The 17,103-nt window shown below is 40.4% G+C and overlaps 2 protein-coding genes, 1 long non-coding RNA gene and 2 other non-coding genes across 5 annotated transcripts; 2 read left to right on the top strand and 3 right to left on the bottom strand.

Annotated features, from left to right (window-relative positions):
• Window positions 1–3,635: 3,635 nt before the first annotated feature.
• Window positions 3,636–5,606, top strand: LOC118424597 (galactosylceramide sulfotransferase-like). The gene has a single exon (XM_035833237.1). The coding sequence runs from the start codon at window positions 3,869–3,871 to the stop codon at window positions 5,009–5,011; it is 1,143 nt and encodes a 380-aa protein (XP_035689130.1). The 5' UTR covers window positions 3,636–3,868; the 3' UTR covers window positions 5,012–5,606.
• Window positions 5,607–6,057: 451 nt separating this feature from the next.
• Window positions 6,058–8,555, top strand: LOC118424676. The gene is made up of 4 exons (XR_004832231.1): window positions 6,058–6,419; window positions 6,983–7,102; window positions 7,420–7,572; window positions 8,164–8,555. It is a non-coding gene; the product is annotated as an uncharacterized LOC118424676 (long non-coding RNA).
• A 1,366-nt stretch (window positions 8,556–9,921) lies between these two features.
• Trnap-ugg lies at window positions 9,922–9,993 on the bottom strand. The gene has a single exon. It is a non-coding gene; the product is annotated as a tRNA-Pro (tRNA).
• A 3,235-nt stretch (window positions 9,994–13,228) lies between these two features.
• Trnap-cgg lies at window positions 13,229–13,300 on the bottom strand. Its single transcript has one exon. It is a non-coding gene; the product is annotated as a tRNA-Pro (tRNA).
• A 1,211-nt stretch (window positions 13,301–14,511) lies between these two features.
• LOC118425074 (fibropellin-3-like) lies at window positions 14,512–15,814 on the bottom strand. Its single transcript, XM_035833893.1, has 3 exons — window positions 15,657–15,814; window positions 15,230–15,341; window positions 14,512–14,727 (listed from the first exon to the last, which is right to left on the bottom strand). The coding sequence occupies exons 1-3, from the start codon at window positions 15,720–15,722 to the stop codon at window positions 14,564–14,566; spliced, it is 342 nt and encodes a 113-aa protein (XP_035689786.1). The 5' UTR covers window positions 15,723–15,814; the 3' UTR covers window positions 14,512–14,563.
• Window positions 15,815–17,103: the final 1,289 nt, after the last annotated feature.

The raw sequence follows: 17,103 nt of genomic DNA on the forward strand, positions 1-17,103 counted from the left end.
AATTGTGAACTGCAAATGTGTCAAATATTCAAACATGACAGAAAAGAACACCTCGAAAACAACTTGTGACGTGGAGGTGACAAACGAAATATGTTTGAAATGGTTACCTCGATGTGGTGTTGGCTCTGGTGATAGCGAGAAAGCCGTCGTCGTGTGTGAGGAACAGAAGTAAGGTCACGAACAGAGTGCTTACTGCCAACAGGAAACCAAAGGTCGTGCTCATCGTGCGAATCATTGTGATGTGTCTGTAACATCCGTCAATACTACTAATTTTTTATCAAGTAAGTCACAGAATTAAGACAATTTACACAACAGTTACTTGTTATTATTTCCACCGTAGTCTCGGTGACTGTCTGTCACCTTCCTATGAGATAGAACGTCCTTGCTCTAGGGCACTTGTGACTGGTTCACAGTCCTTTGTACTCCTTTGTTTTGTTTACTGACATACTTGTGCTAAAAAGCCTTGTATATGTCTGTGCAATCACGATATGATGTTTAAAAAACTACCAGTGGATCGCGCATTCACTTTTTATTCGAGGATCACTACTGTTGAAATGTAGAATTTTAAAAAAAATCTCTACTTAAAAACGTAATTTTTCAGACAATTATCGACAACATTACATTAATTTTCATAGGCCTCATATCCGGCCCGAGGGCTTGCACTCCCCGTCTGTAATTATCATGACGAAGGTGTTGACGCTTATACCGGGTAATTATCATAAATCAAACGATGAATTCTAGTGTGAGAACGTTCTGTTAATGTAACATTAATTTATCTATCTTGGTCACATCTTTTGTTGTATTTTACGATGTGTTATTAAGAATATCCATGGCTTCACTGGGAAACTTATTTTCAAGATCCTGACCAAGATTATGAAATCCCTACAAAGATTAAGAAGTCATTATACTAAGTCTAACTTTGGAGGACCTTATGTAAGCATTCACACAGTTCATTATCACACCCCTAAATTTGAGTTGTGCGTCTGATTATACGAAACACTAAGATATATAAAAGACGAAGGATATACCAGAAACAAACACGTTAATGTATGTACTTCGACCTTAACATAGTTGTTTGATGCTTGTAATGGACAAACAGCTTAAGAACTTACCCTTAGGACAAAGAGACTTGTCCTTGGCACGGTCTTCACTTCAGGTACTGATGTAGGTACTGATTTACCTACACATATACTCTGAATTCTGTAGACTTCCACAGCACGTAGCAAACCACAGGGGTGTGTGCAAGCCGTTTTGACCCTCTAATAATGACTTCTGTCATAAATCAATCAGTATTCAACAACCAGTCGAGCTGCTTGGATGAAGCACGTATACACATATATGAAGGGTTCAAACCGATCAAAGCAATGTGGTCAAGTGTCAGAGGCCAATGACCAGTGGGGTGAACCTTATGTCCTTTTTTACTTCTGTAAAAACTATAATGTTGTATGTTTACATCAACAATGAAGATTCATAAACATAAACAAAATATTTTGTCAAAAGAATACGTTGGTTTCTAGGAGGATTTTCGTCTTTTCTGGACAATCTGGATGTCTTGTTGTGATTTGCGGTGATCTGGAGATTCTGTGAGCCTGCGGCTAATCTGGGGTCGGGTTATGTAACAAATGGGCTCATTTACATCGCCAGGCGACCTTGCTTTGCCCTAATGGATTATCTGAATGGGGGTGCGGGGGGGGGGGTGCTTGGGCTCGTTACGACTCATGGTAAATTTAGGAGGGCCTGCAACGCGTAATAGTGGATTTAGCAAGACCGGCGAGATCACAATCATCAGCGGTGGGCTGTCACCACGCTTATAACGGTAAATTCAAGAAGGCTAGCAACAGCGCCTAACGTTGAATCTACATGTTCTTGCGAAATATTTTGGCATGAACATCGGACTATTCAACTGTATCCACGGGGTGTCTGAAATACTTAAAAACACCGATACAACTGGACGATACACTGTGACATTTGAGCAGTAAGGTTAACAACAAATTCTGAATAACACTTGACGTGTTAAGCAGCAAAACAACAACCAAATACGCTTCAAGTGGCCACTAATGGCTCTGCAAACTAGTTTTTAAAAAATTACAGCTGTTGGAGAGAAAACTGGAACTACGATAAGAAGGTCACACATATTCCCCACCAACTTCTGCTTGGAGAGTAGCTTGTGGTGCAAGCGTGGCCTAGAATGCCTAACAACGTAAAGCATGTATACAGTGGTCCAACCGGTACTATGGGGTTCAAAGGTTAAGAGAGCTGTGAGTTTGTTTTGATTGTGGAGACCTTGACATGCGATGTGACCAAAATGTTGATCTCCACCCTCCCCCTGCATTGACAGACTATCACATAGAATATAACATTACTAAGTCCTCCAATGTAAGGTTTTACACATTCTAATTTGCAGGACCAAACGTGTTCACTGCTGAACCTAGGATACTGTATCCGGATAACCGGGGTTTAGCTGTACATCGCAATAAGCATGAGGTATGTGTGTTATTTGGCTATTCAGAAATTTTACATATAACATTACCTATGACGGTTTTGATTCAGAAATGCACATAATGAATTACCGAATTATCGTCGAACCACTACTGTATAACACAAAGTGCCTCTGTATAACTTGAATCTGCGAAACTTGATTTGATTCATCAGTTTTTCTTTGAACTCATCGTTGGTATCTATTTTTTTTTTCAGATTTAAACGACGAAACTTGCTCCTGATATTTGCTATTTTCATGGCTATTGTCATATTCCTTACTACCAGGTAAGCCGTTAACAAATATGTACATTGTTCTTGCCGTATTCTACTACAATCTAAGTTGTTTATCACCATAATGATCATCGTGGTTCACATATAGAACTTGCGGCAAGGTACATGTACAGGTGCCGCCATTATTTCCCATTGTCTAGTGCTACCAGCCAGTTGCTGCCATCCACAACCTCTCACTCTTCTTTCCTCCTCTTACTACTTGTACTATGAACTTTAACACATTACTGTGATTTTTTATTTATTCAAAATGCGACGAGTACATTACACAGACCTATAGGCAGCACAGCTGATAACATAGGTCTACAAATATCATAAAATTACAGTGGTACAAGACAAATTTACATAAAACTCTATATCTATAACATTACTGTAATATATATAGAGTATATATAGGGCTTCTAGAGTTTCTTAGCATTAGTCCACCCCCCCTTCCCCTGTCGCCCCTCGAGATCTCTCCTTCTATTTCTTTCTCTTACTCTCTTTATCTCTCTGTCTGTCCATCTATCCATCGATGTGTATATATATTTATTCATCTAACTTTATTAATCTAAATTTTATGTATCTACCTATCTCTCTATGTTTCTATGTATGTGTGTATACATGTATCTATCAACCTATAGTATCTACTTATCTGTATATCAAATATCTAATCATTGAGTATCTATCTATTCATCTATGTATGTTTATCTATAATCTGTCTCTTTATCTATCCATCCATCTATCTATTTATCTGTCAGTCTACAGAGAGGCCTACAGAGAAACAAAACCATCACCGGTTGATGATCATTGATAACCTATGCAAACTACTCCTTTGTGTTTTAGTGATAGACATCATCCAGAGCACGTAACCCGTCGCAGGGACTCTGACAGGTTCCATGATCTTGTACGTCATGATAGGTCATTGGAGGACCAATCACAGCCTATTTCACAGACGTATCCATGGCAACAGTGCGAGGTGAAAACGCACATCGCCCTCGCCAAGAATCACAAAGTTGGAGGAGACACCGTCAAAAATGTGATCAACGTTTTTGGATACAGGAAGAATTTGACGTTCCTTTTGCCAAAACCCTTCAAAAGCAGCATAGCATATCCACGTAATATGACTTCAAAGAATCTCATGCCGCTGCCAAATAAGGGCAAAGCAGACATCTGGGTATACCATACCATATTCGATAGTCAAAAGTTTCACAGCATGTTCTCTAGCAATGCAGTCTACATCACAATACTTCGAGAACCCCTCAGCCAGTTGAAGTCAGTATGGAATTATTACAAACTCTCAAAGAAGTTCAATATCAGTGAAGAGGGAACAGATGGCATTGCAAAATTCTTGGACAATCCTGGGAAATACGACATGGCGTGCGGCCACGGTGCTCGCTATCCCTTCTGTTTCACCAGGAATTCCGTAGCAGTGGATCTCGGATTCTCAATGCAAGAAAACATGGACACACCTTCTCTCGAAGATCAAGTTCAAAGACAACACAAATCGAAAGCGTTCGTTCGCCAAATCGAAGAACATTTTTCCTTAGTTATGATAATGGAACATTTTGACGAATCGTTGGTTTTGTTAAAACGTGAGATGTGCTGGACGCTGAAGGATATCCTTTATTACGTAGCGAATACTCGGAGCTACACATGGCGACAACATAACCTGCCAAAACTCCAGAAGGAACAACACAAACAATGGAGTTACGTTGACTACGCTCTGTACGAATACTTCAACACGAGTCTTTGGAACAAAATAGGACAAGCTGACAATGACTTCAACGGAGAACTCGGGTTCTTCAGACACGTGAACGCGAAGATGAAGAAACATTGCGATCACTTATTGAGAGGAGAAGCTTGCTCTGTTTACGGTTCTGTTTTGAAAATTAACGAATCAAGATGGAGTCCCGGTTTTGACATTGGTAGAGAAGATTGTGAACTCATCAAGCGAACGGTGCAATGCCACTTCGCTCTTCAAGCCGAGAGAGCAATCAGAGCTGTTGGAGAACACCAACACATTGATCCATCGAAGTACCAGGGAAGCAGGCACCGAAACAATGAGTTTATGGACTCTGTAAAACCATACTGTGTTTACTGTAACCCGCAGATATCATACTGCTCTATGTTTGATTATCTAACGCATTTTTATATAGACGGTTTGATACAGGAAACAAAGTATTCCATCTTGAGAGAACGGTTCTTTCCCTACTCACAACAGAATTGTTATATGAAGCAAACTGTCCTGTATCCCGACGACTGAAATATCTCTATTCAACTATACCGTGAAACGAATTACGTCGATCACTAGTACTAAATTAAAGTACGGAAAACAATGTGATCTGAATGCATTAAAACGTTATCTGTTCAAGGCATCAATGAAGGAAAAGCTGGTCTGTCAGGCTAAGTTTTATTTTGTGTTGGTCACGAGTTTTCAATGGTAGAAAACTTAAAGCTAGAATACTCTTTCTACATAATCTCCAGGCCAATTTACGAGTTGCATAAGATAGTATCAAAGCTGGCTAAGGTATAGCTGGTCAAAGGGAGTCAGACACGCTCCTAGGCCGGCTTCACTCCTCTGGCAGCTTTTGATACTAACTTGTGCTACCGTAAGATCTGCTTGGGGATTATTTCTACCCTGGTGGCGTACAGGTACACAAATCTTATCCAACTATTTTGAATTACTTATAAACTTGGAGTTTTAACCTTAGTCAGTTAAGCTAACTCTGTTTATTTCTAGCTGTCTTAAAGAGAGTTATATCATTCGAAAAGTAATATTGATTACATGTAAAGCTTCTATATGAATAACTTACGACACTGGAAAAATGGCAATACAATGTATATGGAGACAACGACCAAAAGCACAACGAGTAGTTTGAGAAATAAAGTTTATGAGGCTTTTTCACGACGATCCGTGTCAGGTTCTTGACAGGTAGATACATGTACATACTAATATGTCAATTGAATAATACTACTTGCTACGTGTGCTCTGAAAGTATATATATGGTGCCTGTACCTTTCCGTCCAAGGCAACACAGACGTTTTTAAAGTTCATTGACATTTGACATACAATTGCCGGTTCAGTGCATCATGTGGAAACATCCATACCTTTGTTCTACCTGAATTTCCGATATTGACATTAACAAATCATGAAATACTGATAAAATTTAAAAATAAACACAATGTACCAAAGCCAAAAGTCATGATATGTATGCTTTAACATTAGAAAGTACATCCACCGTCTGTTTCTTCCATTATTAGTACTGTACTGTAATGTGCTTGTTGCCTGGGGCTGAGTCAAATCTGGAAACACACCTTTGTAATTATACTTTTTCTTTGTTATTCTAATTTGACTTAAAATGTACCACATACTAAAGCTAGTAGTAGATACTATCTGGGTAACGTAAGAATGTTCTACAACAAATGAATGAGACAAAAGTACCATTACGTGCATGTTACACAACGTTCCGAACTACCCATATGAGGATGCCCATTTACACCATCTTGACATAGATCTTCTAGAAGGTTGGTCGACGTTTTGCTCTATGTTTTAGATTCCCTGTTGTATATCGTCTATTCGCACCCCTTTGAAAATAGTGAGCTGATCTCTGCAACTTTGACCTCACTTTTCAACTATCAAGGTCTTCGTGGAAAAGCTAAGTTCGGTTCAGGTAAGTTCAAAGTCTTTGTTGTTTTTAAATCAGCCCTCACATTATGCGTGGCGTGTTGATACACCCGATCCCTCGATCTCGGAAGTTAAGCAACGCGCGGTCCGGATAGTACTTGGATGGAAGACCAACCAAGGACTGACCGGATTGCTGTAGCCTCACGAAGTTTTCCACGAAATCGTCTTCCGGGAGGGACGTAAAACGGGGGTCCCGTGCTCGAGGAGGTGCCTCGACCACGTTAATCAGCCTCATTACTCATAATTTGGGTACCTACTGACTGGCAAAATACACCTGGTGATTATTATTATTATCATAGTGGAATTATTAAGCAATTTGAGTCTTGGCTTTGGTGTCTTTTCTTTGAATCTCCGTCTGAGTGCCATACTCAGCTAATTGCACATACACACAGACACACACACGCGCGCACACACACACACACACACACACACACACACACAAACAAACAAATCAAAGGGCCCAAAATTAAAACGTTAAAAAGAACCAACACGACAGCATTACTATAGACAGGTGTAAGACATAATAACAAGATATAATTGTTTTCCCAGGTTCAAGAACAATATCATCAGCGCCATGAACCAATGTCTGAAGCTTACGTTCCTGGTAGTGACATGCTGTCTTCTGTTGGCGACTTTCCTGCTCAAAAGTCAAGAAAATTACATCCTGAGGTAACAGTCATTAACCATGCAAACCCTTTACAAGATGTCTGGTGATGAAAAATTATGCCTTTTTAATAATGATGATTTCTTCTTGTTGGTGGCTTTTGCTGTTGATTCTTTATAAACGAAAAAGACTATATGTAGAAAGTGTGTTCAACAAAGAATTAATGACATGGTACATTCTCTGTACGTTCATTTTGAAGGGGCCCGTATAAGACAAGTGTTTTTATATTGCTTACAGTGTAAACGCGTAACTCGTGAATGAGACATTAATGATATGAAGGACTTGAAGTTAACACCGTGTATACATGTAACATACACTGTAGGACACTACCGATGCCTTTCAACAACAGCGTTTCTGGAGGCAAAAACTTGAAAGCTTTCACATCGAAAAGCAAAACGAGAATGTCGAAGATTTTACACGACGCAACATCTACATCGGATTGGGTTTACAACAAAACGGCAGCGGATCAAGTACGGTATGTCTCTTTGTGTCTTTTTCTATATTTATCAGAACTGAACTTAATTTTTGCTATCTAAGACTATCTATAGGCTTACTCAGATAAGACAGCCAGTAACTTCTGAACGTAATCGTAAGATGTGGTATATCCTTACGGACTTGTCATAGAACTATTAGGTTCTCAGTCAAGTTCACAAGACACACGATCTAGATATGAGTGCATTTTATTCTTCTTCTCTCGTCACATGGCCAACTCCCTCCAGGAGTGGCTCTCGCCTCTCTGGATCTCCCCTCCAGACTCCCATCTGACCTACATTCCTTCTTTCTGTCAGTGATCCTTCCATGATTTCCTTAGTCTTCAAATCTAAATCAGCAAGGTCAATAGACAATGATCTGCCATTGGTCGTCCAATGATCCCCAAGGTATCCGAATGATATCTCAATGATCTCAATGATCAATGGTAATTAGTCGTCCATCAGTGTCACATCAGTCATGTGATCATGGGGTCTGAGGACTTGACACAATGTCGGATGTATTTGCAACCCTTTCCAGATAGAGTATACCCTTACTTCTTGCGCTTGGTGAAGAAACTATGTGATATCAATTACAGAACTGCTACAGCGCGATTGAGTCTCTACAGTCTCTTTCGTTTGAGCTGGCTGGGCAACCCGCCACAGAAAAGGAAGTGTCCATCAAATTGCAAGACAAGAAACATCGTACAACACCAGAAGACGTGCGCTCTCGTGGGCAACAGTGGAATCCTCCTTGGAAGCAACTGCGGTTCTGAGATTGACTCCAAAGATTTCGTCGTACGAATGGACTTACCGGGCGTCTCAGGGTTCGAAAACGACGTCGGCGGACGGACCAACATGACGGTTGTAAGCCCTAAAACGACGAGACTCGTGGAAAAGTCTGCTAAGCTTAAGAATCGTAGTGAGGATGTGAACGAGGGTCGCCTTCGTGGAATAAAAGATACTATTCTGTTAATAGACAAAGAGTCACGTAAACACCTCCAGGTGGCAATTGCTCAATACAACTTATCGTTCACGCTCCTCACCACCAAGGCCAGGATTATTGGAATGATTAGATCCGACAGAAGTGTTAATCGGTAAGTTGTTGTTGAAGGTAATTGGTATGTAATCAATAATCATTTGATCTGATATATTTGTATATCATAAACAAATTTAAATGTCATTTTCATACCAGAAGACGTGTCACCACCTGAAACGCTTCCATTAACATGACTACTGCTTTCCACATTGCTATCAATCTTCAGAAGCTGTTTATAAAAAATATGAAATACACCATTTATGTATATATTGTGCTGATTGTACATTCAACAACAGTCAGTCAGCGGTTTCATTTTTATGCTGTTGTTGCTGTTGTTTGCAGGATCGCGTCAAGTATATCAGGTCGTCACTTTAGAAGAAAGCCAACTGTTGGACTGTTTACTTCTTTGATGATGACAACCTTTTGTGAGAAACTCTATCTCTACGGCTTCTTTCCGTTTCTAAAAGACACGGAGAACAGATCCATACCTTACCACTACTATCCCAGCGGCCTCGCCAACTCGCCCATTGTACCAAACGCAGGTGGTAACCATAATATGGCCTGGGAGTATAACTTTCATAAGGAGCTACACAGGCAGGGCGTTTACAGTGTGCACGTTGGTCCATGTACAAGAAGGAGATAGCATAAAGCTGCCTGTACGTATGTAAATACTTTACGTTTCGTGACCGCATCTGAACTGTGAGCAGCGACACCTGTCCTGCAGTACAATGTGAACCAGTCAGAATTGCATTGAAGAAGATGACAGACGGTCACCGAAACGTCGGTGAGAATAAAGCAATGGTTGTGTAAAAAGAGTCTCTTTATTCAGTGACGGAGAAGGAGTGAACGTTGCCTAAACCCTGACATTGCCGATGTCTAAAACACAATATCTGCAGTCATGATGTTATTATTGATAAAAGTAAAATTACGTTTTAATGATGTTTTCTACCCATTGTCGACAGCTACGTAAAACCAGCACACACTGCACTCCTTGAGACTGAAAAATATCTTAGAAATTTTAATTTCTAAGATATTTTTATAAAAACTTTATATTTATATTTTTATAAAAACTTTATTTTTATATTTTTATTAAAACTTTATTTTTATATTTTTATTAAAACTTTCTCAGGCTATTCAATTGTTGGCGGCAACGTATTTATGAATGATTATAATTCTTTGATTATCATATTTTTGCTACCGTTACTTCTGTTACTGTATAAACTATGTAGCCAGTAAAATGTATCTAAATGTTATGAAATCAAATATGTGAGAAATTAAAGGTATTCCTTTTCTGAAATTTAGAAACTAAAATGAAAACGGGCCTGTCCGGGATTCGAACCCGGGACCTCTCGCACCCAAAGCGAGAATCATACCCCTAGACCAACAGGCCGTCTTGATATCTTTACGACTTAAAACTCGAATCCGCACATTGATATGGATTCGATCACGCTTCTATATCCTTGCTAGTTTCGTTATAGAAAGCGGCGAATCACATACTACAAAAGTAGATCGCACAATAAGCTTTGAATAGAAATTTTACTATGTCACACATGTACAGGTTAGGCCACAGCAAGTAAATTTTATGGATGACATCCTCTGCACACTGCAAAAATAGTGCGATAGGGCGAAAAAAAACAAGATGGGTGAAAAAAAACAAGATGGCTACATTTTCAAAAATAGGCACCATAAAGTTGTGATGACTGTTGCAAAAAGAATTAAAGGGACAAACATGGTATCAGAGTCATTCATTCCTGTATTTAAGACATGTACTGGTGTGGTAAAAGTGACACTACTGTGGTAGATTGGCATCACCAACAAAGTTGGTAACCACACTCATTGCTTCATATTCGTGTGACTTTGACAACTATACAATAAGTTTCATTTCTACACTTTTAATCCTGGGTACCTCGCAAATGTCACTTCTACAAGTACAATTAGTAGGCTACAACACAATATATTTGCTCATTTTGGTACTTTATCGTTATGTTGACCATCCCCGCAGAAGAAAAAAAATCTTGTTTTTTTTCTGAAATCAGGCGAAAATTAATGCGCGCGCTGATGTCATCCATAAAATTTACTTGCTGTGGCCTTACTTATATGTAACATTACGAATATCTATTTATTTTAGTAAGGGTATAAAATACACTTCAGTGTCACTGACGAAAACTAGTGTCACAGACGGATTCTAGTTGAAATATCTGGCAGTTTCCAAAATCATATCCAGTTGCTTGAGTAACTGCTTTTTTGGCATATTTATTTTAAGGCATACTATAGAATCAGATCCCATAGAAATTTTTGCATAAAAGTGATACTACATCACACAGGTTGCAAAAGAAAGCAGTTGGCTTCAGATCCATCCTTCTCTAAGAAAACTAATCTGAAGTTCCAAGATGACATGAAAGGGGGCGCTTCAGATACGGTACATCGATTTCATTACAGAATGTAGAATAATTCGAGTACAAGATTTTAAATGGTATTTTTGCAAAACAGAAGTCTCCTTTTACATGCGTATAATACAATGAAACAAACTCCATATGTCATCTGTCGTGTTGTGCTTTTTATTTCAATATATACCATTCCTTGATAGTAGACCCACTGGCAGTGCCAGTGGAAACCTTTCAGAGCAATATGAAGAAACGGAGAGGAGCAAGGGGCCTCTCCCTGGCCTAGGCACTTGGGCGAGCAGGCAGGTTGTTTATGTTTATAACTTCATATGACTATCATCTGTAAAGGCTCCGTTTCATTTTTAATTATCATGTCTCCAAGCAGACCCTACGGCGCCTTAGAGATAGTATCAAAGCTGGCAAAAGTGCATAGCCGGCCAAAGGGAGTCAAACGGCAACCAGAGATATACTAGTCCTTGGCCATCTTTGATACTATCTCTAAGGCACCGTAGGGTCTGCTTGGAGACTAGAAAATACGTGTCTTAGGCTTTGGCAGTTTAGAGTCGAGTGAACATCATTTGCCTATCTTTTACTTGTACATGGACCAACATGCATCCTATAAACGCCCCGACTGTGTAGCTCCTTGTGAAAATTGTACTCCAAGGCCCTATATTGTGATGACCACCTGCGTTTGGTACGATGGGAGAGACGAAGTCGCTATGATAGTAGTGGTAAGGGATGGATCTGTTCTCCGTGTCTTTTTGAAAGGGAAAGAAGCCGTAGAGATAGAGTCTGTCACAGAAGGTTGTCATCATCAAAGAAGTAAACAGGCCAACAGTTGGCTTTCTCGTAAAACGACGACCTGATATTGTTGTCGCGATCCTGGAAGTAAGAAAAATACATAGTGTATGTTTTAGATGTACAGGGAACATAATACATCCATGCTATATTTCTAGTTACAAAGAAACATATTTCTAGTTAACGTTACGTGAAATATATTTCTAGTTATTTAGTCAGCTCTTTCATTTTCACTGAATGAAGAAGTTGAATTACTTCTGAAACGTCTGATACTCTCTTTTTCTTATTATCCAATGGTATATATGAAATCAAACATGTGTTATGAATAGTTTTGCGTCAAATCCAAAATGGCGATGTCCCTTCCCTTCGTACGTATGTCTCTTTGTTTGTTGACTTGACATGAGATGATAATTTGCGTCTAAGTTTCTTTTATGTCTATTAGGGATAATCGCACAAAGACTTTGGAGTTGTAGTTAGTAGGAGGGGTCAAAGTTGAAGAGAACAGTTCACTATTTGCAAAGGGGTGAGCATCAAAAGGATCGATAGAGTACCTAACAGCACAATCTACGATATGACCAAAACAAAGCCGCTGACACAACTCGTGCGCTTGAGGCAGCTGAACTTTCTTGGACACGTTCTGCGCATGCCTGAGGATGAGCCTGTCAGTCTGTATGCACTTTACGTCCCTCTTCATGGCAGACCTAGACGGGGACGCCAACCTACTTTTTATCTACAGTACGTCCAACGGCTAATGGGAGACCATCATGGCCAGATCACCCCCAGGCAGCTTCGCCAGCTCGCTGCTGATAGGCGGAACTCCAGGAGAAGGCTTGCAGTCGCCTTCGCTGCAGCCGAACGATGATGATGAAAGGGGTGAGGATAGAAAGCCCACAACATGCCATCTTCTTCAGTTTGTCACATACTGAGTATGCATGATTAAGTTTCTTCATTCTTTCTGAAGTATCATACATGTCGTTTAAGTAACGTGAGTATTGATCCTTTGCTGGCTTCAGGATTACCGAGTAAGTTTCAATCACAGTTGGTATAAGCAAGGAGGTTATATAACCTCCTTGGTATAAGTTATGTTTTGTTGTGTACTGTCGTGAAGTTTTCAGTTGAATCGGAAGAGGGCGCTACAGGTACGATAGACTTGTTATTTTGGCATTGGAGTAGACTAATTTAGATTATGTAATTGTTAGATGAATGTGTGAAATACACCTCCGTCAGATAGATGATATGACCAAAGTCACTATGACTGTATCTAAAACGATTTGCAACATATCCAATAGATGAAACACGCGAATTGCTACACTTTCCTTTTCAATGGACCATTGTGTCTCTGGAAGTAGTATTTTCAGATCGGCCCATCAAATTACCGGTGGAGTTGTAAGACAATATCCAGAGAGAGAAAGTTACGAATTCTTTTCTAAAAATGAGACTTCAGGGCCTGTCCAGGATTTGAACCCGGGACCTCTCGCACCCGAAGCGAGAATCATACCCCTAGACCAACAGGCCGAATTATTCAGAGTTTGTTTTACTATGTATGTTTATTCATGACAGGAAATATAAAAGAGTTATTTGAAGAGGCATGCAAAACTGCAAAAAAAATCCAAACGTTTACTGACGAAAACAAAACTATAACCCTGTTAAAGTAACATAACCCACTCATCATAGAAAAAGTGGGACACTTCGTCTTCCACTGTTTCCAGAAAAGAAGTCAAACCTCAAATGCTTTATATATCGTAGCTCTTAGCAGACCATATTATTGCTAGAGTACTAGTAGTCACAAGTTTCTACTTGTCACCACTGTTATGCTAAAGTATCTTGTTTTATGTATGTTTACTATGTATTCTGTATGTGCTATGTTGCAATTAGCCCCCGAGCAAGACCTTGCAAATAAACTTTCCATTTTATTTATCTGAGTCTGCATAACTGGTAATACCGACTTGCGGAGTTGCGTATCAGCTTAAATTACTTTAATCTCGATCACTGAAAACTGACCTAACCTTTTATACTCCCTCTTTGTGAACTTGGCACTACACACGCCCGGATATCTTCCGCCAGATGTCTGCTATGATCTCAAATGTCAGCTTTTTTTCCCAAGGAAACTTACTTCTTTTGCCAGATTTTGCTTGCTATCGCAAATTTTCCTCCAGCGTTTTGTTTGAGCATCATCACCACCACCGACCGTACTAGAAGCATGCGGGATGCCACAGAACAGAATACAGTAACTGTCTAATTTTACTCAGTTAAACCACCATCTATTTCAAAAAGAATAAAGACTATTGTATTGTTTATGCTACAGTTATCATTGTGGAAAACGAAGTACCACCTCTAATACTTTAATTTGTATACCAGCCACAGAAGTACACCGCTATCATTTTTCTCTTACATTTTAAATTTACAACAGCTCGCTGCTATAAGGATTTATTTGAATTTCATACGTACAAAATTTTCTTTCGATATTGTTCACATTAGTGACTGTACAGGTAGTTTTTCGTGAGGACAGTTGCGCCAGGTTTTCTTGTTTCCCTTATTTTTCTTTACTAACATGTATTTCTATGAAAGTCTCACTTATTATAACTGTTTTATATTTTTATCTATGTTGTTGAAACGAGGACTTATAAAGAATTTGCTTTTTGTTGATCCTGAATAGATAACTGTTAACAAAGTAAACAAAATATGCAGCGATCACACACTTAAAAGGAACGAGACAAAGCATGCAATTGACTTTAATTGAGTCTTTTTTATTATCTTTTGGGAGACCTCAAGGTTCATTTAAAGATGGCCATGCAATGGCCCTGTGGCCGTCTGTGGATAGCGTGTGAAGGTGTCCTCTCCCACCCGGGCTGCCAGCCAGCGATCATCGCAGCCGTCAACCTTTTGGCGGTACACCCATGTGGTATGGAGTTCAACATGACCGCCACAGATGACGCATTGGGCTGTGGATAGCACAAAGAAACTCAATATGTACCTGTCAGACGACAGAGCTTCTGACTGGAGTGCTGCTTCTTGCCGCAAGCAGTACTCCAGTCAGAAGCTCTGAGGAAGATGCCTGATAGACATCGACATCATAAGCAGGTAAGAGACGCTCCTGGTTGGAAGAAGAAGGAAATTCCAATATTTATTTATTTATTTATTTATTTACTTGCCAATGATACAACTCATTACACGGATCTACCTAGGCAGCTTTGGGCTGGTAGCGGCAGATCCACAGAGATACAGACGAACATACATCATCGGTCGACGTGATCGCACATGTTCGCACATGTTAACACACGACGGGGTCATACCGCCCCTTACGGGGTGACATACCCTTTCATATGCGCCAGGTCTCCCGTCCGGGTGAATGATGAATATCCTATGTTCTACGAGCCTGATGCGATTTCATCTCAAGCGTGCTGCTTTAATTTGTTCCCTTGGTTACAAGCATATGATATTTACCTGTCCATGCTGAGGTGGACCGACTGTAGTTCACGATCCAGGCAAACGTTCCGTGAGGATCTCCCACAGACCTGGACATCACCAATCCAGGTGGCGAGTTCCCTGCCGCCCCCTGTAGGCCCATAAAAGTCTTTCGTCTTAGATGATTCAAGATAAAGTGAAGAACTACACTAGACCAAGCACTACAAACAATTTAGAACATTTGGGATCCCCTTGTTTGTTAAAGCCTCTTCCTGCCTCGTGGAAGTTTTTTTTAGTTTAGAATATATGTAGCTTTTGGACCTGACAGAAACATTACAGAATATAGTCAGCTAGATAAATCAATGTCGCATCGCTTTGAACAATAGTTTTGTCTTAGTTTAACTGCGGATTTTAGTATAAAATCTCCAGCTTTTGAGTTTTTATAGACATGTACATGTAGGTGTACCTGGGTAGACTCCACCGCTGTCCCGTAAAAGCCGGTGATGATCGTGCCGTTCTGCACCAGCGTCATCTGGGAGCCGAGGTTGTTGTACCAGAGTCCGGTGATGTCCTCACACGGATTGGCGTCTAGACAAAAACAATCGTTTGTACGCAGACGTACCCATTGATTAAGCCTCTCTTATACATATCCGACCATAGACCCTACCGCAGGCAAGGTGGGCTGCGGTTAATAGTTGTTGTGGGCGCCGTGGCTGGTTAGGCTTAGGTCACATTTCCAAACTGGGGCCCGGCCGGGCAGCTTTGGGGAGCGAAAAGAATGGTGTAAAAGACATCAAAATACACATTGTGTCAAAATATGATTCATGGGCATGATTTGTGTATATTTCTAGGTATATATCTTGATTTTTTATTTCCTAAAGCATCCCGCCCGGGCCCCGGTTTGGAAATGTGACCAAAGCCTTAGGCCTACGTCACATTTCCAAACCGGGGCCCGACCGGGCAGCTTGAGAAAACGAAAAATAGAAATGTATACGTAAAAATATACACATATAATGCCCACGGCTATTCTCTTTACGTCTTGTGTAATTTGGTGCCTTTTATATCATACTTTCAGTTCCCAAAAGCTGCCCGGACAGGCCCCTTTGTGGAAATGTGACCTTAGCTTTACTGGTCGGCTCTGCTAGCGATCGAATATTTCAAAAGGGTGGACGGGAGGTTTGGAATTTTTTGGGAACGGGTTGAGGGCGGTTTGGCTTGTGGAGTAAGGCACGATTTACACTTGTAGTTTTATCTGTAGTACTACAGATCGTAGTCTACTACTGTAGTAGACTACAGATTTTTTCTGGGTATAAACAGAAACGAAGTGTAGTCTACTACTGTAGTCTACTACACCCTCCGAGGCTGTAGTACTACAGTTCAGCGGACGTTCTATGAGAATTCGAACCGGGTGTAAACAGAAACTGTAGTAGACTACAGCTGACTGACGTCAACCGCCTCAGTCGCCTCCTGCGATGCATACATTCTTGGCGCGTCTGGTTGAAAACCTGGGTCATGAATAACAGGATAAACACCTGCTGAATCATGAACATAATGGCTTCCGCCTCTCCCGTCATTTTGATCCGTCTGGTGGTCAAAATTGGACACTTTTGACACAGCAGGAAGGATATGAAGAAGACCTAAGAAATTGATCTGTTCGATCTGGCGTAATTCGAAACGAACGCGTGTTCTGTTTGGGTCATCTGCGGTCATTGTACTATTTTCTATTGTCAGGGCCTATTTTTCAGGGTGTCTTGTATTAGAAAAAATGCTCCTTTTTCACAAATATAAGATTCCCGCGCCCTGCCAAGAGTCACAGATCACATTCGGTCACAACAATTTCTCCGCAATCATCGCAGCACCTGTGTCTCACTCGGCGCCATGCTGTAGACTACTACACGACACACTACTATGTG

The sequence above is a fragment of the Branchiostoma floridae genome, chromosome 10 (genome assembly GCF_000003815.2).
Source record: "Branchiostoma floridae strain S238N-H82 chromosome 10, Bfl_VNyyK, whole genome shotgun sequence".
Lineage (NCBI taxonomy): Eukaryota > Metazoa > Chordata > Leptocardii > Amphioxiformes > Branchiostomatidae > Branchiostoma > Branchiostoma floridae.